The sequence below is a fragment of the Thunnus albacares genome, chromosome 6 (genome assembly GCF_914725855.1).
Source record: "Thunnus albacares chromosome 6, fThuAlb1.1, whole genome shotgun sequence".
In the NCBI taxonomy this organism is placed as follows: Eukaryota; Metazoa; Chordata; class Actinopteri; order Scombriformes; family Scombridae; genus Thunnus; species Thunnus albacares.
This window is the reverse complement of record NC_058111.1, coordinates 18,350,636-18,377,092: the sequence shown is the minus strand read 5'-3', so window position 1 is coordinate 18,377,092 and position 26,457 is coordinate 18,350,636. Positions and strand designations below refer to the sequence as shown.

At 40.5% G+C, this 26,457-nt stretch overlaps 1 protein-coding gene across 6 annotated transcripts in view; it reads right to left on the bottom strand.

The window, feature by feature from the left end:
- sept4b (septin 4b) overlaps positions 1-25,716 on the bottom strand; it is a 48,621-nt gene extending 22,905 nt beyond the window's left edge. For 2 of the 6 annotated variants that reach the window (XM_044354309.1, XM_044354310.1), the window contains exons 1-2: positions 25,410-25,714; positions 20,596-20,603 (exon numbers count right to left, since the gene is read on the bottom strand). Coding sequence is in view for 2 of the 6 variants with exons in the window: in XM_044354310.1 (XP_044210245.1) it covers positions 20,596-20,603; positions 25,410-25,461 (60 nt within the window). In the remaining 4 variants the exon portion in view is untranslated. Of the gene's footprint in view, positions 1-2,478; positions 2,600-20,595; positions 20,604-25,409 lie in introns of those variants that run through there. The other 4 variants (XM_044354307.1, XM_044354308.1, XM_044354312.1 and 1 more) reach the window with 4 other exon arrangements.
- Positions 25,717-26,457: the final 741 nt, after the last annotated feature.

Here is a 26,457-nt window from a genome sequence, read left to right as displayed (position 1 = left end):
CCTCTAGCTAAGTAAAAAGAGCCACCTCATGAAAACAATGTTTTAGGATTTCCTTCCCAGCATGTCTACAGATAAGTCCATCGTTTTTTTTCATTTCTTGATACTGCGTTTTCCCACAACACAGGTTTACTGAGGGCATTTCTATCAACACATCATATTGTTACATAATTCCAAAGAGCACAGTTAAGATCAGAGGGACGTGATGTATTATTTACAAGTGTTAATTGAGTGGATAGTTTTAAATGCAAAAGACTGTGAGACAGAACTGAACTGAAGATCTTATTTTTACTGAAATTATGTTTTTCCTTTTCAAGTCTAGTTGGATTTTGCTCAATATTCAAACAGGACTCTTGTCAATCTCAGTGGGAAAGAAAATAATTTTTTTTAAAAATCAAAAGCTCTAAGGATCGCAGTGCCCCTGATTATCAGCAGGCAAGTTGCACAATGAAATCAGTACAATTCTACGTTACAGAAGTTGAGAGAAGATGTGCTTGATAAAACAACTGTTCAGATCAATATTTTATATGTTCTGCCATCGGGGGATGGGATTTACTGTGCTGAGCTGATACTGGGAAAATTTGCTGGTCAGCAAATATACAGTCACACAGCACAGAACTCATTTTCATTTCTTAGCTTCCTTTCACAGGAAAACCCCCAACATCTGTAATAACGCCGACTGTCTCTTGGGACACGATTTCAAAGATGGGAGGAGGAAAGATTTACGATGTACAGTATTTCAGATTATAGGGGCAGCGACATATGGGGACATGTTGCTGCACAAAGAGCCTTCAGACAACTGTGCCAATGTTGTAAGGTCTGTTATGCGTTAAAAAGTAATGTATATTTGAGCTCAGAGCAAAATGTAACACAATCACACTCAAATACACACAAGTCTCTGAGCAGCAGATGGTCAGTGTACATGTACTGTACATCCCTGGCACAGTGTGATGCATGTTGGTCCCTCAGCCGTTACACAACAGTTTTCACCAACACTTTACAGCAAAAAAGTGTGATTTCAAGTGAGAACAAATCAGATATTTTATTCTTATGATGCAGAACTAAACTTGAGTGTGTGAAGATCTCCTAAATATAAATAAAGTTTAGTGTGGTTAAGTAAGATTAATAAACAATAGGTTAACATTTCTTACCCAAATAAACATGATTATGATGTTTTATCAAGATCCAGTATTTGTCAAGTGCAAAGCCCCCCTTGGTTTCCTTGCCACTCCTCCTGGGTCGCCTGGGGTCATCTCTCTAGTGACTAAACTGTTTATCTTGTAAATCTGAGATTGTTATTCTCCTAACAGCATCATTGATTGACAAGTAACAGCCTCCAAAATGAGCCTACAAGCCTGTGATTGACACTCCAGACACTGCGTGAGGAATCCCTATGTGCTCAGGATTATGAAGCTGTTAGCATAATAAGCAGGAGGGCTTGGTCTTGTCTCAGACTGACCTTTCAAGGTTCAAAAAAACTCTCCACACAGTGGGGCTAAAAGCTGGAAAGGCTTCAGGCTGTATTACTGCAAAGCCCTGCTCAAAGAACATTGTTGTTACATCTGGGCTTCACCTGTGCAGGAGCCAACTAGAGCTGATTTCCCACCATGATGCCTCAACAGATCAGTCTGAAGTCCACAAGTACTTTTAACATTTCTATATAGATGATCCTTTTACATTGCAAACCAGAATTATGGCCAAAGTCAATGATTTCTGCTCATTCTTAACAAGGATTCAGAAATATGTGCCAATACGTGACTTGTACCCTCGACAGATGGCGTTGGTGACTTCTGCGGTGCTGCCTGACTAGTCTGAGCTCCAACATGAACTACACATAATTGTTCCCTTCCTCCTTCTCTTCCCATCTGTTCTCCACCTCCCGGTTGTAATCGGCTTCTCTAATCTTGATGCCCAAACACACCAAGAGCCATAAAAAAAACACACACACAAAAAAGCATGAGAAACCTCAACACACGTTCTCACACACACACACACACACACACAGGACGGCTGCCATCTGACTCATCTGCCAGTGACTTTAGCACATGCAGCTTGAACATACGGTATGTTGCACTAACAAATGTACAATCAGCATGCACCCCTTCATATGGGATTCACACATTCCTTTACCACATATTTGATTAACCTACAGTTGCCTTTTATACTGCACAGCTGGAATGGCAACTATAGAACATCTGCCAGCCAGAAGCAGTCCAATACAGACATACAGCTCCCTTTGAATAAGTCCTGACATTTATTAGCACATTATTAAAAGGTGCAGTTTTCCTATTAAAGACTCCTGACTGGTTTGAAGGACACCAGGCTGAGAGAAACAACAAAAAACAACTGGTCAGAGAATCAACGTCAAAAGCAAAAAGACACCCTTCACATTGTAAACCAGGACAGGTTTGTCTGTGACGTGAGGCTTGTGCTGTGTAGCTGAGCTTCTCATCACAAATGCAGATGACGCGCCACACTTACCATTCTGCGGATGGCCAAGACACAAAACACACACGACCCAGTAGAGGACAGCGACCACGAGCTGCTCCGGGTCTGTACAGACAAACCTTTTGCGCCTCCAGCTCCAGCAGAGCTGCACAGTCTTACAGCCAGACATTAATAACATAATGCTGCACACAGACACATGCTGCATTCAGGGCTTGACGGCTGGTGCTGCTGCAAAAAGGAGCAGCAACAATGGAAAAGGAGAAAAGAGTATTGCTTGACAGTCAGACCGAGGTGGGAAAGAAAAGCTCTGCGTAGATCAGGCTTACACAGATATCAGGAAAAAACAGGTGGGAGCTGGGATAAAAACAACAACAACAACAGGCACAGCCGTACTGATGATGTGGATACATGGTGAGAACGTTTAATTTTCAGAGAACGACCATTAATGAACTCTAATAATCTTAATAATAAATTGACACAAAACAGCAACCAAATACATGTCACTGTATGGGATTTGTCATATGTAAAGACATCTGACTTGTGTAATAAAATGTCCTTCAAAATTATGATGAATTCATTATTTTGGCCTAATAAAGCTTCACTCAGGACAACCAAAGTGAACTTCAGGTTTTGTGAAAATTGTACCAATTATATCAAACATAATTTAAATTCTGACAGATGTTGATCTTTATTTAAAATGCCTTCACTACAACACTGGGGCGCCTTAGGAAATGCAACTTCATTGAAGAGATGATAATGTATGATATTAAATGCTTTTAAGTTTTCTGTATCATTATAGATGTATGACAAGATGCATGCGCACAGCTCCAAAAGGAAACAGGCAGAAATGCTGGCATCAGGCACTTGTTTCATATGTTCAGAAGGTCTTTTGACAGATTCCACACAAATGTATAGATTACAAATCTTTATGATGAAATATTTTCTCCCAGTGTATTCATCTCAGAATCGTTAACATTTTCACTGACAGCCAAAATGAAAACCTTTGCAACAACCTGTGGCTCTAACCACTATGGTTTAAAAGCTGTGTAGAGGTCTGTTGCCTCTGCTGTGTTTAGGTTACTTCTACTCCTCACTACAGTATGTTTGGGTACATTCAGTGAGGCGTGATCAATATTTATTCAGGCTGGGCATAGTCTGCTCCCTCACTTACACATGAACCCGCACATGGGTGGGTTTGACAGCCTTTGATGGTGCAGTGTCAAAGTTAACACTTCTGTCCCTTGAAGCTCAAACTTGTCACTGAGCAAACACAGTGTTGAGAGGACTTGAACTTCTTTTATTTTGCTGATTATATTCATTTTTGTAACTTAAGTTGTGCGAAAATATTCACAAACACTATTTTCATCCTGGACCTTTTAATATCTACCACTGAAAAAGCAGAACAAGTGTACACTTAGTTGAGAAAAGTGAACTGCTACAGATTTCTGGAGAGTGCTGCACGATTCTTTAGTCCAAATCAAAGCGCGTGAAATTATGTGTAGCACACGGTGTGCGTCACCAGCACTCGCACCTCAAATAAATGAGGTGTCAAAAGACCGTCAAAAGGAAATGGCACAGAGTCAGTGAGACACCAGGGATCCTGCAGGGTCTCACGCAGCGTGATGTTTAAAGCAGAACTCAGGGCCAACAAATTAACTTGAATTATAAGCAGTGCTGTACATTTGTGACAATTATAACATTACTACAAAATTAATTTATGTTGGTATTTTACCTTTTTTTTTATTATTAATTCTGATATTAACAAGTATCCGCTGCAGCACTCATGTGCAAAGATTTAAGTGGAAAAACAAATATTCAAGTTTAAGTGTTTGTTCAACTGTGGCAACCCGTTAAAGCTGCCAACTCTTCACTAGGAAATGCTGTGTGTCAGCATCAACGGAGGTACAATCACTGAGAGACAGAATTTTATACTGGGTTTCTGCAGATGTGAAAACACTTGAGCAATAAATTTCAGACAGTAGCGAGCCGTATATTTCGAGCTGGCAGATGTGCCTGCCAACGGTAAGTCAATAAACGCCAGCCATGTTTCTGTGGAAAAACAGTAAAAAGCAGAAAACAATCCAAACTCGTCCTCATTCTTAAACTGGGTCACTGCACCATCTGACAGGTCCTGTGTGCATTAAGAAGAATGGTTGAGTAGATTTAGGATTTAGAGTACTAAATGTATGAAATAACTAAGTAAGCATGGATAACTGGTGAATGTGTAGTGGTATACTGGGTTAAATCCATCTGTTATTTTCTTTTTCTCTGTGTAGTTTTCTCTGATGTCCCTAGTTGGCAGTAAACTTTTCCTTTCAATCGTTGGATGCTTTTATTTAGCAGCCAAAACTCAACACACAAACTTGGCATGGAGGCCGAGTTTGGAGATAAAGTGAGTTTAACCTGGCCGATGAGTAACCTTCCAAATGGCATAGAGACAACACTAAATGGCGGAGCTTCTCCAGGGGGAGGAATTCAGCTCATCTAGGACTGAGAAACATCTCTTCAAGGGAGTCAGAAACACTCGTTCTGTGAGCTGAGCTGAGTGGAGTGATGAGCTCCTCTGTTATGCAGCCGTGGGTCTTCACAGCTTCTGGGAACAGCAGGGTTTGCGCCACCATGGCACAACGTGACAGTGATGTGGGGAGAAGGATGTGGGTGAAGGGCAAGTTAGGAGGAATTAACAACAGTCTCAGTGACAGAAAGATAATAAGAGGGGAAGAGAAAAAAAGCTTTGAGCAATGCAGAGACTAGTGCACAGATAGAGCGAAACTCAGAAGGCCCAGAACTCAAATAACATCTCATAACTATCCGCAAGGGTTGTGTTTTTTTTTTTTCTTTGGCACTGTACACTCTATCCTCCACAGGCATGACCCCAAAAGGACAAAAATGATCAGCTTGCCTATGAAGTGCAGTCATAAAGTTCACATTCCTGCCTTCCATTCAACTCTGCTCAATTACAAAAAGTTAAATATGGCTATAATGGTCACAAAAATAGGTTAACTGTACATAGCAAAAGGCACTTTAGAAAGTATTCTGTTACTGCATCTGTTGCAGAAGCACTCACTGTGGCACTCAGACGGTCCATCCACCATATGTTCATGATATAATCTCCATAAACATATTCCAAAAATAGCAGATTTATGTTACATAAAGTGACTGAGACACACATTAAAGAATGAACAGAACAGTTCACTGTCCCTAACCCCAACCCTAACACACAGATAATGAGTCATACTGACTCTCATGTTGTATTTAACCCTTGAACAGTGTTGATTTTGAGTAGTTTGTGTATGTGTGAGCAGACTGTGTGGACAGTCAGTGATGTTAATCTGGTAGAAGCTATTCTGGCTCCATGCAGGCCATCTGTGACTAAGGAATAAACGTCCTGTGTTGATATTTGTTTAAATTAGTGTGTGATAGCCGGGTCTGTGTGGTTCTGAGTTAAGCTCCAGATGTGTGTGACCGTGTGTTTATGTTCGCTGATGCTCGTGTGTCTATTTATTTATCTATGTGAGTGGACAGATTGCTGACAAAGCTGCCATCGTCTAGCCTGCAGCTGTGCTGTGTTAATAACAATAATCCAGTCAACCTCATCTGTAATGTACAGAAAACCACAACTATTTTAGAGAGGAAATAAATGAAATACCATCTTACCACTAATTTCACAACTGGGAGCGTCTGCAAACGTTTTTATTTTCATCTAGGGATGGGGTCCCCTTATTGAATCTTATTAACTTCAACATTTGCAAGTAACTAAAGGGTAAAATAACTACAACTAAAAGATGTTTAATCATCTCTTGTGGGCTGAGAAGGCAGAAAAACTACAGTGGAAGCCTAATTAATGTTCACAACCTGTACTTACAACCTAAATCTGAGATGAGCAAGATAATATATGACATGTTCATCAAATGTATGACACATTCAATTAACAGCCAGATACTTACTCCAAATACTGAGGATCCTGACTCAGAACTATTAGGCTGATCACATTAAAATGTTGATATGACCTGAATCAAAGTTTAACTGGAAGACTCTTAAAATGATGTGAAGTGATCAGCTGGATCATTTCTCTAGAAAAGAGTTTCTGTTGGTCTCTGTTGAACAACAAAAACACAGTCCGCTCAGTGTTACAGAGTGATGTCTCTTCACTCACAAACAATCTTTGTCTGAATTCAGACACCAGCTGCAGAGCGCACATTAACCAGAGAACAACCAAACTTTTTATTCAAGCTGTTGAAAAATTAATATTAATTAGCTAGAGCGGCAGCAACACTGACAGGCAGCTAAAAATGAGAAGCCTGCTACCTGTATGTTTTCCATTGGTCTTTACTAATAAATAAGAGTGAGTCAAGACAAAAGGTTTGATAAGAGATAAGTTAGCATAGAAGCTTAATGAATCAGGGTATTTTGCAGACTGGGAACTGGATCCAAAATGTAACCAGCTATCTGAACCGTATTGAGATAGCAAACTAAGATCAAATGTGTGGGTGTATTATGAAGTGAGTGTTTCATGGATCAGATGTTGATGTGAACTTCAAATGCATGAGCTCAAGCAAAGAAACACACAAACATGTGGTTTACAAACCTAAAGCTGTGACGGAGACCTGGGTGCAGCTCCATCTGTGAACACCACTGGTAGTGTTCATGGACTGGAAACCAGCCAGAAGGATGATATCCCTGTCACTGCACTGGAGTACACACTACTGCTAGTTTAAGAAGAGTGATTTGGGTAAGATGGCATGAACCTCTGCATCAGCTTACAAAATTTCCCAGAGGAGCTGACATGCACACCTGAAATGTGCAGTTCTAAACATCAGGCCGAATGCTGACTTGTGGAGCAGGGAAGGCTACCTGATAGCACTGATGTAGAGCTTAAATAACTTTATTCAAGAATATTCCAATGTTGTCTAGTAGAGGTGTTTGTCACTCAAATTAATATACTATAAACACAGATGCACGCACTTCAGTGACTTGTCTTCATCCATTATGTTCACTAATGAGGGTGGTAGAGGTAAAGGAGTGCACCTGCACACATATCCATGATATAGCTGTCTGTCACTTGTTGACATCTTTCATTTTCTTACTTTTGGACATAAAGTCATACTAAAGCAACTGAGAGGGGCTTTCAAGAAGGACGTCTCTCCCATTCTGAGATACCCACTTATTTTGAAGCCTCTATATCAGCCACAGTTATAACGAAAATTGTTTCTCATCATAAAACAAAAAATGGCATGATTATGTTGAGTTGATGCATCCCCTGGGTAAAGTACTTTCCACTGTGTGAATCACATAAATAGCTTAAAGCAGTGAGCTCATGCAGGCAGCAGGACACTACAGTGAGCACTTTCTGGAGGGAAATCTGCAGCAGCAGCAGGAGTGAATACCCCTACCTCTCAGTACAGACATCCTGCCTGACTCCAAGTTTACATGCATCAATAGAAATGTGAAAAATGCATAATTTCTGGGAGGGACTTTTCCTTCTTGTTCCCTTCCACTAGTTGGGAGCAGGAATCTGATTGCTGACCTTAGTCTGAATTCTCAGGCTAGCTCTATTAATAGCCCAGACACCAGCGAACGCAAGACTCCTAAGTCAGCAGCCAGAGCTCGCTCGGCCAGGCCCCGCTTTAATTTGGCTCTAGACGGACTAGGCTGTTGATTAGAAAGAAAAACAAGGCTCCCGAATCTTCTCATTCAACTCATTCATTCTTCAGTGCTTAGAAAACCAAGCAGACTGCAGCTAAAACATACAGCATGAAAAAGACCTTTAATGTCAGTCGATGCCAGGGATACAGATATCTATCTATCTGTAACTGCACTGAGATAAAACCTGGGTCTTTTTAAGCAGAATGGTTTACAACATGACAATATCCAAGCCTTCACCATTTCCCTCTAATGGTAATAATGCAGAGAGAGGGGCACCATTTGGCACGGCTCCCAGGGAAACTGGGCAGCAATGCAAGAGAGACACTGCTATGCCACAACCCGACTGCTCATTCAGAGTAGTGAAATGGGGCTTTTGTCTAAACAAACTCTGGAAAACAGTAAGGTATTTAGAGAATATTGGTGTATTGCAGCTCCAACACTAACAAGAGCTGGTTGTAAATCAGTTACAAAATTGCCTAAATCCAGCAAAAGATTAACAACTTCTGACAGGCTTGTGAGATGTGACTCTGGAAACGCCAAACTTCTGTCCTGCTATAAACTACGACTCTCTGTGTTTATGGTGACAGAAATTCAGTGTTCGAGCTTCTTTGTGTCACGGGAACTCCTACTGATGTTGCTTTCTTTAAAACACTGAGGGATTGGCGTACATTGTCTTGTGATGTTATGCAATGCCGAGATGTCTCTTTTCCCGGCCCACTCATGCTGTAGTTTTCCCAGAGAAAACAATGTCAAAACCAAAGTGGCTCAATGGAAAAGGCCACAACTGTCATTTTGGATAAACACTGGATAAACGTCTCAGAGCTACATCGTGCTGTCCGCCTACAATCTTTCCCCCTATTGTCTTTTCTTTTAAGAAATGACCAGTACAACTTAACTTTGTCGTACTGTAAACACAATGTCATGAGAGCCTGAGACCCATTTTAATGCTTAAATAAGTAAGTCACATTGTGCCCTTCGCTGGTTACAAGGTCAGATATTCAAAACATACACTTTAAATGTCCTCAGTGTGTGTTTTGTAATGTGATCCAATGGATGATCACAGGTAAACACATTCCACCTCCTTCAGGCTGCTCCTAAAATATGTAACATTCCTCACAAACATAAATATCACTGACAAGCAGCACAAGAGGGCGGCTGGCAGTCTGCTGTGGCAGCGGTTAACAGGTGGAGTGGATGGGCAAGGACACAGAGGGCGTTTATTTACTGCCCATTAGTCTGCTCTGTGGTGGGAAACTACAAGAGCCCAAGGGGGGCTTTCATACTTTTAAATTCTGGGCATTCTTGAGACATGAGAGTATGCACTTGACTTTAACTATGGATGTAAGGGAAACAGGACGGCAGGGAGCATGTGGGATCACAAACATGATATCCCGTCAGTCTGTATCCCAAAATGTATGTTAAACTGTTTAGTTGCAAAATGCACTGCAAGACATGTGCATTAATATCTTGACCACATAATAAAAATTACAACTAGATATCTTTTAGATTAAGAGCCCCTGCAGGAGAGCAGAAAAGTTGACACTGCTTCAGTGAACTTTGGAATAAATATCAAATATTATTCAATGTCTCTTCAATAACTAATCAAAACATGAACTACATGTCAGTTTCTCCCTCAGCCAGCAAGAACTAAGTTTGGCTTCTTTTTTTTTCTTCTGGCTTCTCAAGGAAATAGACAGTTCCAGGTCAACTCATCTTCTGGTTGAACAAATTCTTCTGAAGTGGTGCTTGTGCGCACTTGTGTTTACACATATACACAGTACTGACCCAGAGGAAAACACTGGAGTTTACTCATATTACTCACATGTTGCACAGTTACTCAAATGTGGCTCAGCTAAATAAATATAACCGATGGAGGGAAAGAGACTTTCACCTTATTAGACTCTTTAAATGCCCTTGTTTCACCCACACAGGTGTTTCACTTATAGCGCCTGATTAAACCTCTTTCAGTCTGATTTCGTTCGATTACTATGAGGAATGGGGTGACTGAACTTGCCTCTTTTGTTTTGCTCAATCAGATTTAACTTTAAGAAATCACAAGGCTCTCCAATGTCCAGCAAGTTTGAGAGAGGCAGGGGGATTGACCCCTCATTCAGGAAATATTGATTATATATCTGCACCTTCAGGGCTGTGTGAGTGTTCACAGACTGTACCCTCCTGCGTAGGTGTGCATCATCTTCAAATACAGATACAAGTTAATGTTTTTAGTTTAAGTAATAGTGACTGTTGAAGAGAAATATTGCTGAAATTCTCTTGGAAACTGAAGACGATTGTAGAAACAACAGGGGGATTTGAAAATGATCAAGCACTTTCTCACTGACAGAAACACACATATGCTGTACATTAAAATGCAATTTAGTGCTGAGTTTCAAAGGTAGCCCTGCAGACAGGAACCAGTGATAGTGAGACTTAGATCACAGCAATAACTCAACAGCCTTTCTATATATGAGTCTGGCCATCCTTAGACTCAGTGCTCAGTAAGACACTGACATTGAGGTAAGATTGAGCTATTTGGGAACTGAAAATACAGCTCACTACCTCAGGCAAACATCACTTTGACCTCAGGAGACTCTTGATTTTGGGAAAACTGATTTCATTAATTAAGCTGGAAACAATGTGGTCACCTTCAGCAACACAGATATTCATATATAATAGTTATTCTAAGAGAAATAATATTTTTGCTTCTCTTTTAGATAAATGATCCTTCTTTTGTACAGACGTTTGATGGAAAGCTGTAAGAAAGGTGGTCCACCTGCTGTTAAAGCCCTCTTTCCTGTGTCTTTGTCAAAATGTTTCATTAAAACACACTTAAAAAATACTTTGGATACTTAGAGAAAGGTCTGAATAAGCACTGCCAGTGTATATCACCCCATAAAGAGTTGCCCGTGGCAACCTGTTAATCTGCTGAAACTACCGGATGTTTTTTCTTGTTTCCTTTCAGTGACCAGGAGTCTAAAAAGAGGCTGGAAGAGGTTTTCCAACAGTAAAAATAAGGAAGTCATTAGCTGCTTATGGTGCTTAAATACTAACGCCAGCTCCATAAAGCCGTCAGTAATGGGCATCTATGCTCTATGTCCTCTTAACCTTTGAAGATTACACTACATAAACACACGGACACACACACGATAAGATAGACACCTGTAATTAAAACTACCTCACACAGAGCAACAGTAAATGAGTATGTGGTTTCCTGCCAGTCAGAGGTTTTTAAACACAGCAATTTTGGTTAAATCTCAAGCAGTATCATTGTAAATTCATTGTGAGTACCCCGAAATTAGGAAATATAAATAGAAGTAAGTATATGTATAAGGGATGTACAACAATATTTGTGACTTTTTTTATCTCATTGAAAGTAAACTAGATTTACTTGGAAACTGTTGATCCCTCAATCAATCTTTGTAGGCAACTGAAGTAAAAAACAATAAAACATGTTGTGCATTTGTCTTATAAAGGGAAAGTGTGCAGATTTAAGTCTGTTTACAGACTTGGAGAGCACAACTGTATGTCGTATAAAGTTGTATAAAGGCACCAGAAGAAGCTGCACAAAGTCTGATAAATTGCCTCAAGTGACATAACTTGAGTCAGCGTAAGTTGGGTTTGACGACTAATTTGAATATCAAAAAAATTGTTGGGATTGTGGGGACAGAAAGAAGTTAGGTTACAGATCTCCCTCTCACTCCAAATTTCTGCTTGACGCCAGTGTCTCAAGGCTACATTAACCACTACTAACATACTAGCATAACCCACCTGAACCTCTGAGCTAACTGTTGGCAGTCAAGTTGCATTATGGTTAATGTAGGCGCCAGGTTTAAACAAGGGAGAAGAATGCATCAAATAAAAGATACAATATCTTTGGCTCTACATCAATTTTGATACATTTAAAAAAAAAAGCCTATCATAAGATTGTCTTCGAGATAAACTGCCAAAAATGATCATTATAAACACTATATACACTATCTGGAAGAATTCTGATTAAGCCTACTGGATGTTACTGTTATTTCACATGAATCACATTTATTCTGACTGAGTGATCAAGATCTACAGCAGACTCTTTCAAAAGAGAATCAAAAATGTATACCTGTTTCTTATGGTTTTGTTAGGTTCAGAAATTTGGTCCTTGGCATTGAGGCTGGACATGGGTATAAATTGAGGTCCTGGTGTGGTTTGAGCTCCTGGATAACAGGGAGGTCAACATGCCACAGGTATGTGAGAGTGTTTATGTGGATGTTATAGAAAGAAGCCAGAGGGAGCGAGTCAGACTGTTTTAGACAGACTGGCGAGCTCCTTCATACACCGGAAGACAAAGAGGAAGAAAAAAACAAGTCTGGAAAGAAGGGAGAACATAAAAGGGGAGAGAGGTGAGGGGAAAAGGGGGAGCAGGCTCAAGGGATCGAGGGAGGCTGGAGCTACGTTTCTCCTCTTTGATCCTTCAATGAGACGCACATGTTGTGGTGTTCACCCAGTTCGTATGATCCCAATTCTCACAGAAGCACATTTCTTCCTTCCCAAATCACTACCGTTGCTCATTCCCTAAACACTTCACATTTCAAAGCATTTACTACACGACAGAAGAGTCAAACTTCCTCAAAGTCCCTTGACTCGAAACAAACCACCGTGATCCCAGTTGTAGTGTCACAGAACAACATGAAACTAATCAATATCCAGGCGAGTAAACAGGTCATGAGATGATGCACAAGGACCTCATCAACACTGTAGCTGTAGTAGTAGCTGACACTTTATTTTAAGACGCCAAGACAGATCAAAGATCAGATGCTGATTAGCTGTATCATGTGTATACGATCTGCCACAGACCTCTGTATACAATTCACAGGCAAATCACCTACACTGCTGACTCATCTGCAGCTCAACACTACTGAATACTAAATATACTAAATTGTTGTCCAGAGAGAGAAAAAGAGAAGAAAATATCAGTAAATTTTGATTCATAGGACTCATGAAACTATTCGCAAAATACCTCTCAAAGAGCAGTATTTACTGAATGGTTCCTGTGCTTGTGGTTACTGCTTCAGTGTCTGGTTTCAAAAGAGGCCGGCTGTGTGAGTGATGTGGATTAAGTGACACACACATGTGCTCTCAGACCTCAGACAGACACGCACACACAAGTGTCTGATGTGATGCATGGAGGAAAGAAAATTCACACACAGAGGTGATGGTCGATAAAGGAGCACCTGGTCTGTGTCTTACATTTGAGATTCATTTCTGACACTGTTGGGACCTCCTGCTTATGTTGAGAAAAAAAGGGGGTCTTGTGAGAGTGTTTGATGTTAAAAGAATAGCAGATTCAAAATGACAATATAAATATGACTGATTTATTCCCTCACACAGAGAGAAATAAAAAGGACATATGTCTCTCTCAATAAACCACTTCTTTAAATGCCAAGTACAGTAACATTCCCCAAATATTGTGGTTGTGTCTTAAACTCTGAACCTCCTCTCGCCTCCATCTATCATCATGTCACAGCACGCTAACACATTCTGCTTTACTTACACCCAAGTGCTTAAATCTGATACCACCATCTGGGTAAGTATCTGTTTTGTCTGTGTGCCTGCTGGTTGTGGTAGTGCTTAATGGTGTGAATGGAAAAAGATGTTAGGTTAAAGCAATCAAACTGGTTTCTTTCTTCTGGTATTTCATATTTTAGATATATATGCTGGATGCCAGTGGTTTTGTGGAGCTGCTTCTTAAGGAAAATGAAACCTGGCAAGAAGCTTTCTGTGACTGCACGTCTGTGAACTCTCTTATCTTTTGTCATCTGCATTCTTTTTGAAAGTCTGTCAAACTTGATGCATTTCCTCATGCTTTCCACATTTCTACTCAGTTGTTTCGCCTCGTCTTCAAGCTGTTCTCAACACCATCTTTCCTTTTCCTTTAAACTCCACATTATATCAAATTGTTTAACATCCATTCCTCGACACATCTTTGACACCCAGATCTTGAAGATATAAGGCCAATTTGCCCTCCGTTTTACCCAGTAACAGAGAAAAGTAAGGGGTCTTATGTTCTCCGGGGACATCCTTTACTACATCCCATGTCGTCAAGAAGATCTCCACCATCTCATCTGCTCTTCCTTTTGGCTTGCCTGGCATTTCCTCTCACTGTCCTGCAGCACGGTGGGAGCATCTGGAAGTGTTTTCTTAAAGGGAGTGGAGGGTGCTGCAGCTGAGGACCATGCTGGTTCTGGACACACAGAACTGTCATCTCATCTCTATGTATTAGCACGAACACTTAGACCCATGGCTACATCAAAAGACGTCAAACTTATGTAAAATTTAATCTTAAGTAACAGAAAGGCTGAAGGCAAGTGGCAGTGATTGGCTGCAGTTGGCTGAGATGTTGAATAATTCCTATCTAAATGATGGTTGTTCAAAATGTGACATGCAGAACATTTTGTACAGCTTGCACTCATGTTTCAGGTGAAAAATGTTACATTATAAATCACTCACAGTCACTTCATATGATTTACTGTCTGCATATGTGATGACATGACACATTTCTGACACATCTGATACCAGAATGTTGGTAACTGTCTTAATATGCTATGTGCATGTTGTGTAGCTGTGTCTTCGCAGTGCCTGCAGTTACAGTAAAATCAAAGACTTTGCTCCCAGAAGAATACAGATTAGATCAAGACATCCTGACTGTCGGCCCAAGCCATCCTAACTGTCCATCCTAACAAACATCAGTCTGGCTGATCCACAGCCTGTATGGTACTTCCGGAGTCAATTTGTTACATGTTAAATGTGAGATCTGTGAGAGCAACGTCCACAGGTTATAGCTCAGAGTTAGAGATTACCAACATTTCCCAAAAATACTTTTCAGCAACACAGAGCCTGTATCTATCTTTTATTCAACACCAACTGACTCACTATCTGACATTTACTGCTAACAGTTTTGGAAAAATGTCCATTAAACTCCATAGAAGCTGTAACAAAAATAAGATGACGTAACTTAAACATTTCACACGTTATCAGCATGAATAGAAAGAATCTATGAAATGTATCCAGAAAAGCAAGAAGCTAACAGGGTGATTTTCTCTCCATAATGGTATGCTTTATGTTTAGTCACCAAATATTGCATACTGGCTTTAAGACAGCATGAACTGGACACACAAGGGCGTAACTTTGGGTTGAACATAAGGGGGTTGCGATCTCCACCCATATAGGGGGGTCTGGGGATGTTCCCCCCCCCGAGATGTTTATTGCAAATAGGCTGTTAAACGGCTGTTTCGCATTAATTTTAAGGGGAAGAGACAAACCAAAACAACATGCTCTACATATCCCAACTAGTGTAGTTGAATACCATAAAATCATTCACTTTGTCTAAAAGCACCAAATTTGCATTGTATCAATTTGTTGTTCCAGTATTAGTAAAATGGATATTTATCACTTCCTGAACATATCTTCAGCCATTTGATAGTTATGCCACAATTTAACTGTGCTTAATCCTTATTACTCTGTGATAATTATTGCAGCATTGTTGGCTGTCAAGACCCTGGCAGCTGTCACAGCCACCAATCCTCTGCACCATTTTGTATCCATGTAAAAAAAAAAAAAAAGTCTCAAAGCTTTAAAAGTGTTGTCTATGCTCAGCTGGTCCCTGGCACGTGGCTAAGTCAGCTGCTACAGACATGAAAAGAAACATGCAAATGCATCTCTAACTTCAAACCATATATGACTTATAAATAACTAAAAAGAAAATCACAATTATTCGTTAGTGTATTCATAATTGTGTCCTTGCCAGAGCGTTTATGTTCTCACCTGCTAAAAAAAGTCAGACACTTCTAACTCATACATGTCTTTTAACCTGCTCAACAGTGTTTGCTTGCCACAGCATTTTAACTCTTTGACCTCATTACCTGGTCACCTGTGCCTCCTCTCTCTCTCTGGTCACCCTGCCTGACCTGCTGCTACATTCACCTTCTTGGATCTGATGAAATATAAGATACAACTTAGAAATGAAAACTAGTTATCCCTAATATTAGCAAGATAATCGTAACTAGCTAGTAGCTCCAGTAAAAGTAGTCTGATTATATTATGGCTAAAGTTAGCCTAACTAGCTTACAGCAGAAAATAAGACTTTAATTCAATTATTTGACTCATGAGTGGTAGGTAGGAAGAGATTTTTCTCTTTTTGTTGAACAACCAACAACTTAAAATTGTTGGTTGGTCTTTTGTCGCTCCTCTTTTTTGTATGCTAGCTTGCTATTGCTCACAACCAAGTCTCACAGTACAGGAGCAGGGAGGGGTTGGAAAAATGTTATTCTTTGCTTGTTAATTACATTGAATTGAGAAAACCAACCACTTTATCATGTTTTATAACAGTTAATATTTTTCATTCATCAGTATGATATGATATTCGGGGGGGGGGGGTTGTACTAGCTGGTTTCGATTACTGGGGGGGTTACAACCCCCACATCCCCCCTGTAATTTACGCCTATGTGGACACACATAAGCTAAACTATAAGAAAACTCCAGCATGCTCTCCAAGCCACAGATTGAAATACTAGAGGAATTTGAAAGTTGTCCAACATGGGCTAGAGGTTAGGAATGGATGCTGCAAATACCATACTTGTGCAATGTGAACATGGATTCTGAGTTTGCCAGAAAAACTACCACACTAGAGATGTAATTTGAAGTGTGATGACAAACCATGCCGTCAGCTCCATGGCTACATCACTGATTGTCAGCGTGGTGGAAAAACTGTGAAAGACAGTTTCTTAGTCCTTAGATGGGCAATTTCAAGTCTCTGGAACAAGGAACAGCTGGAGAACAGCACAGATGATCTTTATACAGAAAGAATCCTTCCCTCCCCCAAAACATGGTGGTCAGACTGCTGTCGTGACCTCGTCACCTGCCTCACTTCCTACCAGAAAGCAAATCGTCTTTATAATAACTGGATGACACTGTCTCTGGTGTAGCTGTAGCATTTCTTGCACTGCTATCAGAGCGCTGGGACCTCGTTGGGGGCCATGGGAACTGGGCTGAGGTTATTTATAGCGGGTGGGGGGCTTGGCAGGGGCCATTTCTATGAGGCTTTAGACGAATGTCTAAGGTCGCCCTCTGACCAAAACTTCTGCAGAGTGCCGAGGCTGGAGGTTGGAAGGCTAGCTCGGGCTGACGTGGGACATCTGCAGAGATGAAGACACGAGCCAGTTAGCTTGAGGGTCTGGTGAGCAGGCCCAGCGGGGAAAGGAAGGAAGCGGTGAGCTTAGGAAGTTAGAATGTCAGAGGAGGACCAAATAGGGCAATTCAGCAAACCCGTCTAAAGCTAGCCGTTAGTAAAATGAGCCAAAGACGATTACGTGAAGCAGCAATCTTCAATCAGATATTCCAGAGAGGTTTGTAGGGGAATGCACATCTGTAGCAACACGACAATTGTAGTAAAATGTAAAATGTGCGTTTATTAACTGGTCGTATTGAGACAAATCTGTTTTATAAATCAAACCAGCTGGATTAACAGCACTGGGTAAAAGTATTTTGGTATTGAGTATTTATTGTACACAAATTGTCAGCAGACAATTTGACATGTCATTGTCAAAAATCACAGGTGTTTCTAATAACATTAATGATGGCTCCATTTTATTCAAGTGTCCCAGTAAGTCATGACAGTGTGACACGGTGACCAGTGTGCAAAACATCAGGAGCCTGAAACTGAAGCAGCTAAATGGATTTCAGCCAACATTCATTTTGTTATTTACACTTTGCTTTGCATATAGTGTTTCTAACATTTCTGCACCTTCATGTATGTAAATGAGTTCAACAAAATATTATAAACTAGAGACTGCAGCCATGCCGTCATGCAAATAAACCCAAATCAAAACATGTAGTTGAATAAAAAAGTATAAAAAACATTTCTCTTCTCTGGTGGTCGATGATTATATCGCACATTAACCTGCATTATTCATACAAACTGAAAGTATGTTTGCATGCAGCTTCTCTTCCTGTGGAAAAAACTGTCTCTCATAAAAGAATACCCAACACATGAAGTCTAATGTTCACAACAAATCCCTTTTTAAGCACTCATCTTTCATCATCTCTTTATTGTTGTCATACAGCGGCCTCATATTCAGTGAAGTGTTGCGTGCCTGCTCCCTAACCCGATTGTTTGCCCTCGCATCAAACTCAAAAAGCCCAGAGGGCCGCCTGTCAAAGCCAAACCCACAAGCTAAAACCCTTGCACTACATCCTCAGTGTCTGCATCACAACGATACCATCACACAGTGCATCTCACTATACATGCTCTGAGAATTAAGCCCACACACTTTACCCAGTGGAGAGTAATACAAAATGATGTATCAGGTTTCAGTGATGAGTGATACGCCACCGTCTCTCACTGAAAGGGCTCACAGAGTAGAGAGCACTGTTGTTGGTGCATTAATTCAGTCAGATAATGTCATGGATGATAGAATTACTGTACAGGCATAAGTATAATGTTAACACTTGATACTGTACGGTGGTTATGATTCACATGACAACAAATATGACTGGATATATGTGAAGGAAGAGAAAGAACTGTGTCAGGGCTTTATCCTCATGTAACAAACACAGTATGTGTTGAACCATGAAGTGAATGTACTGTAAGTAAAGGTCAGATCACAACTCACGCCCTTCATTTGGCACTCCCTCAGCCTAATTACTGCTGATGTTTTGTTTACAATAATATGTACTGTATGTGTTTCTTCAATGATGAGATGTCAATCAGTGGGCGACAGAAGGGTGTGGCAGTGCGTATCTGCAGATTCTGCCATTCCAGTTTGCAAATGAATGCAATGAACATGCACACGCTGGCGGTGACGGCAAATGAGAAAAACAGACAAGGCTACAGGGGAAATGGAGGAGAGGAAAAGGGGAAAACCGGCATCTACTGCAGAGGCTAGCTAGCTAATGGGCTAATAAAGTCCAAGTATAGACAGCCTACACTTTAGCTGCAGAGGCAAGCAGCAACTGAAACACAGGAAGCTAATGGCTAGTTGAGCAAAAGCCACAGAGGAATGCACCACTGTGAATGTTTGTGCGGAGAGGTTTACTCAAGAGAGACGTCCATCCCCTCCTCGATGCCTCTCTGTCCATAGCTGGCACTGCCCAGACGAAGTGATATCATTCTGAGTCTGTGCGTGTGTGCGTGTGTGTGTGTGTGTGTGTGTGTGTGTGTGTGTGTGTGTGTGTGTGTGCATGTGTTGCATTTTTAGGCTAACAAAGAGAAGCCACAGCCACCCTTTTGCTGTACCACACCCCGGAGTCCTGCGTGGCTTTGCAGCCGTGGGGTGTGGGCGCAGGAGAAGGGCACTTAAGTTATGTCAGCCTGGGCTGGATGATTGCTCTCAGAGGGGAGATATAGTGTGTTTATTGACAATCACACAATGGGTGTGGTTTGAAAAGCATGAACTAAATTTATGTAGACTCGGACATCTGCTTATTTAATCACATACCCAGAAAGGGATATGCCAAACCATCACATGAGAGTAACCAGTGAATGTCGTCACCAAACTGAGAAGCAGCGGGAGCAGCTTCAACAGATGTTGTCCCATCGAAAAAACATCCTCACAAGGTGTTCCTCCTGCATACGCTGCAGCTTTGTCACATAGGCTTGGAATGTGGCTGAGGAAGGAACCAGGGTTTGTCACACCCATACAGATCCACTTCTCTCCACTCGTCTGTGAACTGCTCAGGCTTGAAAACAAACACGCCCCCCCGCGCCCCTTTCATCCCCACTCAGCCGGGCCAAACACAGCTGCCGGGCTTTGGGATGTAGACAAGTAGAGGAGGAGAGTGAGGAGAGTGAGGAGAAGGAGGTGAGGGGGTCAGTTTTGACACTAAGGTGACAGGCAGCTGCTGCTGGCTACCGGAAAGACAATGACAGATGAGCACTGTCACTGTGAGACTACAATACGCTTCAAGAGAGCTGCTGACTCTGCTGAAGGCTAGTTGGCTTAGACTTAAGGCAACTATAACCACTAAAAATGTAGGAGTGAAACACAAACAAAGGCAGTAGGTATTCAAACAAAGTTGACTGTCTCACTTGTCACTTTGCAAGACAAGGAACAAGAAAATCTGGGCTTTGAGAACACACCTATTCTCACGCAGCTCTGTGGTATCATGTAAAACCCCGAAGCACATAAGTACAGAGAAGTCATTAATGCACATTATTCGCAACAAAAATCAGAAGCTCAGTTTGAACATTTTGTGGATAGGAAACTTGTCTCATGTGTGTAAATGATAAAACATTTCACATTCAGACTGAAAATGTGGTTTCAGCAGTTTGAAATATTAAAATTTCAAGGTCCAATCACTTTGTCGCTTGTTCAAACTAATGGATAAACACTGCACAGAGGCCTGAATAGCAGTGGCTATCAGGGCTGACATCAACTAACCACATTGTCCTCATTTTGGTGAGATAATCGAGGCCAAATAGCCCCTCACCAATGACCTACTTCAGAATCATTAAGGAAAACTCTGGTTTCTTACCTCATAGTCTGGTCAGAGGAAGATGGTTGATCAGCAGGAAAAAATATTCCAAAATCCACATCCAGTAGAGTTCAGACACATAAGAGAAGAGCAGAAAGAATTATTGTCAACATGTTGAACAAATATTATCTGACAACCTTACAAAATAGACCTGTACATTTATTGTGCAATAAATGCTGATAGTAATCTGAGAAACATCTCAGAAGTCACATGGCATCTCGTCTGGTTGTAGTAACCACATACTATTTGACACCTGGATCATCCAGTTTCAGGATCTGTCTGACATGATTTATTTTTTTCAAAGGAGGGAGACCCTGCTTTGTCAGGGGGCCTAGCACTTGTTAGAACAAGTTGCATTATGGACTGAATTCAGGGCTTTATTGAAGTTACTTTAACACAAATATGCTCAAAAACAGATCATGTATGGTTTAGACAGTCAAGACACTTATATTTACACTTATTGGTGTTGCAGACTAACTAAATAACTGTAAATAAGTCTTTCTTGAGACCAGAGACTTGTTATCTTATCTTTCAGACAACCCACCAAATAGTCTTTCATTAAAAATTCAACTTCTGCACATCTCTAAGCCTATTAAACAGTGAAGATCAGGCTGAAGACAAATACCACACTGATACTTTTATAGCACTGGTGTAATTTTTACAAAGTCGAAAAAACAAAAATGTTTCAATTAAATGTGCCAATTATCATCGACACTTCACATGCACGATGCATGATGAACACATTTTTGATTGGAAAGTGTTGAGATTTTGGGCACATGTGTATGTGATAAAGCTTGAGTGATGAAAAGTATCCAAGAATGCTTCAAAGATTGCATGAACTTGAGTCTAAGGTTGAGTGTGCTTGTGTCCTAAATAAATTGGTGCAGGGGCTCCTGTAGGTTTTCAGATTTACAGTAGACTATTACAGGATCAGTCCCTTCCCTTCCTACGGTATCTGGTTTTACAATAGGGGACATTAATTATTACGGGACAATACATTCGGAAAACTACCATTTCAACACATACAAACCCCCTGCTGCTGAAGGTCGTGGGCCTTTCTTTAGGAACAAGGCAGGAGTGTGGCACACCCAGTAAGAAGAAACTGGCACTTATATCAGAGTCTGGCACTTTTAGATCAGTTGGCCTCTCCAGTAATTAGTCAGGACCAGACGTCTATCCAAATTATTCATGATGTTTGCCATTTACTGATTCTTTCTGTTCTTAAGAGGCAAAACAAATTTCTTTACTGCAAGCTGCTGGGAAACTTACTGGCGGTGTTACAAATATTGATTCACTACTTTAAACTCACGACTATCAGTGCGTATGAGCTCACAGAGCAGACTGTGCAGAGACGCAGGTGAGGAACCGGAAATATCATTATAATCTGCAACCATTTACAACCACTTCAGGAGAGCAGAAATGTTACAGCTGACAGGCAGTGCTTTAGTAATCCCTGCATATGGACGATATATAATGTATGAGCTGCTCTTTAAAACAGAACTGGCATCAGTGTGCATCACTCCAGATGCACGGTGAGTGAAATTACTGTGGCAGGACGACATGCAAATAAGACTCCTGTGCACTGTTGACGGAGCAAACATATCAACAAATAAATTAAACATCCACAACCATCTCTCCCAAAAAATATCTGCCAGTTTAGAGCCGAAAACGTCGACGCAGGACATGTGATTGACATTAAATTCCTGGGCTGTATTATAACAGCTACTCGCTTGACTTGTTCATATTTCTTGTGGTTCCTCTCTTGACCTACATGCTGTGGTCGTCCAGCAGTGATGCTGTCAGCGCAGCCACAGACTGCAGCGAGGATGGTAGCATCTCTCCACAAGGCTTTCCCTGAGGAATGTTAGCCACTGCTGACTGTGCCATCCATCCACACCACCCACTTCCCCACAGCTACACTTCATTTCGTCAGGGTTGCTTTTGTGTTTTTGCTTCATTTGTTAAATGGGTTATGGGCTCTTAATAAAGCAGGCCTAGATTCCTTCAGCTCACAGGACAGTTCGGCTAAAAATGGAGGGTACATGAGAAGTTTAATATTTAATTTTACAACCACTGTCTTTTAGAGTTCCCTGGCTGATATGTGCCAACATTTCATCACTAAACCATGTCTAAAATATTTAAGTAAAGCAAAGTAAATTTAAAGTATTTTTTTTTCCAGTGATCTGGGACAATCCCAACATTAATAACACACTCAAAAGCCAGACATGTAAAAACTAACATTTGAACATATCACCGAGATGTTAAATCTAGAGTGGCTCCACAAAAAATGAACAAGCAGAGCTGGCAAAGGTGAGAGCTCGGGCACAGGACAGATAACACTAAAGAACTCAGAAACATTCAAAGAGCATTTAAAACAAAGCAGCATTTGGACCTAATCATGTGAGCACTTTTATTATATCTATGAATTCATCTCTAGCGAGCAAAGCGGAGCAAATAGAAGTTTTAAAGCCTTCGGGTTTATATTTGTGATCACTATAGTAAAAGACATGGAGTGTAACTGATCCTCAGATGCAAATATAACCATATGGTGGAAACTCAGCACTATCTCTGCCCACTCTCTGCATGAGAGCTCTCTTCATCTCCCACTTTCTCATCTTCATCCTCGCCACCATCCTACATTCCCCTTTCTCTCGCTATCATGGGACAACAATCTGAACCAGGCAGCTGTTTCAGTGTGACTGTAGCCTCCAGCACTCCATATCATGAGACCGGTGTGCCCGAAAAGAAACCCAAATGGGGAGCTCATGAGATGTGAACAGGCTGAGAGCTAACACAGTTTTCAGACGTGATAAGACGCAGGTAGTCAGCGCTTGATACAGTTTGAGTAAGGAATCGAAAACTGGTTAGACCTGCAAGCGTAATAAACCACAAATGTAACACGAATCTGCAGCTTTTAATGTAATAATCCCACTAACATAATGAGTTTCCCACTAACGTAATAGCAGTCGCCTACATTTATTAATGATTTATTACATTTGTGGGATGTTGTTATATTTGTGGGACCAACAGACCGATAAATCAGCTGGGCTAACATATCAGCAGATATTAGCTTATTGCAAAGCAGATATTTTATATCGTAGTGGAGTATGGGTCGGTGAGTGCAGAAATGTCAAAATATGCTTGAGGTAATTTACTGTCAGTCGACCAGAGAGAACTGTTTGTTTTTTCAGCAGTAAAATGTCCTTATCAGTGCTTGTTTGGACAAGCAACATAAAAAGATTGTTGCTGTTTCTGGAGTATTTTTCAGTTTTACAAGAGAGAAGACTTCAAGGATCAAGACTAACTGGGTGGTTTGGCAAATGTATTTCTTTAAACACTCAAATATTGATATCAATCCTCTAAAATACAACCTACATCCTTCATACCCAAGTTTAAGTGTAACATGGAAATTATGCAGGGCCTCAACAAATGACTGTCGATGTTTAGACGATGAAATATGGCATTCACTATTTCTCAGTGACCATCGTGATCTTCAGTTTGCTTGTTTTTTCTGACTAACAGTCTAAAACCTTAATTCAATTGACTCAGTCACATATGACTAAGAAATACAGAAAACTATCACATTTGAGAAGCTGGGAGCTATGAAAAGTTTGGCAATTTTGGCTTGAAAAATGACTGAAACGATTAAGCAATTATCAAAATACTTGTCGATCAATTTCCTGTCGATTGACTACGCGATTAATTTTGCAGCTGTAAAATGATGTTAACCAATCAAGATATCAGCTGAAGATTTCATCCACTTACATCTACTGTTAGAGATAGAGCTGGAACGATTAGTCGATTAATCAATTAGTTGCCAAAATGAATTACCAACTATTTTGATAATCAATGAATCGTTTTGAGTCATTTTTTTAAGAAAAAATATCCAAATGCTCTGAATCCAGTGTCTCAAATATGAATATTTTCTGGTTTCTTTAGTCTTCTCTGACAGTAAACTGAATATCTTTGGTTTGTGGACTGCTGTAGTCAAAAGAAGACATCTAAACGTGTCCCCTTAGGCTCTAGGAAACCATAATCAACATTTTTCACCATTTTCAAAACAACTAATCAATTAATCGAGAAAATAATTGACAGATTAATCGATAATGAAAATAATCGATAGTTGCTGCATTATTCAAAGCAGTAATAACTGGCTCAAGTTTAACAGCCATAGTTAAAGCTTCTTGACACAACAAACTGAGCCAGATCTGCTTGTTTTACGACTGCTGCAGAGTAAATAAGCAGACGGTGTGATGAGGCGAGACTTTGAAGGATTTCATGCAGACTTTTTTTGCGATTCTCCATCCGACTGCAGCCCTTCCGTTTATTGGTGCACCCAGCTGTATCTTCGGGGTCCAGAAATAGTTGAGTGTGGCGAGTCTTGGTACCATTCTTGCATAACTGCAGAATTACAGTGTGTCTGCCTGCGTGCTGTCGTGTCCCGTGTGGAGCTCAAACTGACAGGCTTTTCAGGGATTTTCGTTAAGCAGAACGAAGTGTACCCTCTGATAAACTGTGATTTTTTTTTCCTGAAACGCTTTATCCTCGGCTATTAACAGCTTACAACCCTGATTAAAATGTGTCCCGTAGTCAAGCAAGCCCGATATCAGCACAGAGACGGGTGATGTGTTTTAACGGTGCATGCTACAGCCCAAATAAATGACTACAACACGGTTTAAAGGGAAGGTAACGTAACGAGACTCAAATGTGGGACAGTCCAGGCAGGAGTCAACTCACGACAGCAGATTAGCATCACCTGAGTCATACAACATCCTGTAGGCAGTGTCAGATTGAGATGATAACGCTGTACTCACCGTGGTTGAACATCGTGGACCGAAACCGGTTGTTGCTGGACGAATTTTCCATCTCTCAAAGTTTCAGTTAGCGCCAACGGTCGCGACCTTCTTCTTCTCCTTCTTCTCCTCCTTCTTCTTCTTCTTCGGTATTTCCTTAATTTCCTCTCTCAATCTGAGTACAACTGTGGAGAAATGACAGTCTGTCTGTGTGTGTGTGTGTGTGTGTTTGACCGGACAAACCCGTCCCCCGTGTCTGTGTCACACACACACACACTTACACACACACTCTCTCTCGTTGCAGCCGTTCAACAAACTGCCAGGCGGGTGACGTCACGAGGCACCAGCCGTTGCTGCAGCAGCGTAAGAACGAAAACAATCGCACGTGGATGTGATGGGGGAGGGGTCACGCGCACCTGCAAGAGAAAAAAATGCACCATTTCGCGCGAAAATTCTACATAATTTTATAATAATTGTATATAATTATAATTAGCGATAATTATTAACAGTATAGGAACAGTACACTAATAAAGGAAAATAACTCTCAACTGTAGTTGAATGTTATCAGAAATATTATCACCAAAAAACAAATACTTAAAGCTTTTCTCTGTACGGGACAGTGTTGAATTGTTGAATATGATTGAATATGATTGAATATGATTGAATATTATATGAATATGATTATATTATTATATTAATATCATTAAGCATACAGCTGTAAACCTCATGGACTGATCTGAAAGACTAGCTGATATGCTAATTTTGTCCCAGTTAATTATTCTTAATTGACCTAGTAGCCTAGTGGATGCACTAGAAGTATTATCCAGTATGTTAATGAAAATTTTATTATCATTTTATTAGTATTGTTACTACAATAGTTTAATCTGGAGCACAAGACTGTACACATCTTGAGGTACTTGTGCTTTATTTGAGTATCTCAAATTAAATTCTTTACACTTGTAATATTTTAGTGACTTTGAAGATCAATATTTTAGATACAAAACATATGATCAGTGTGCAAAATGATGTATTTTAGTAATGTATTTATTTTTACTCAGTTTTATTGTAT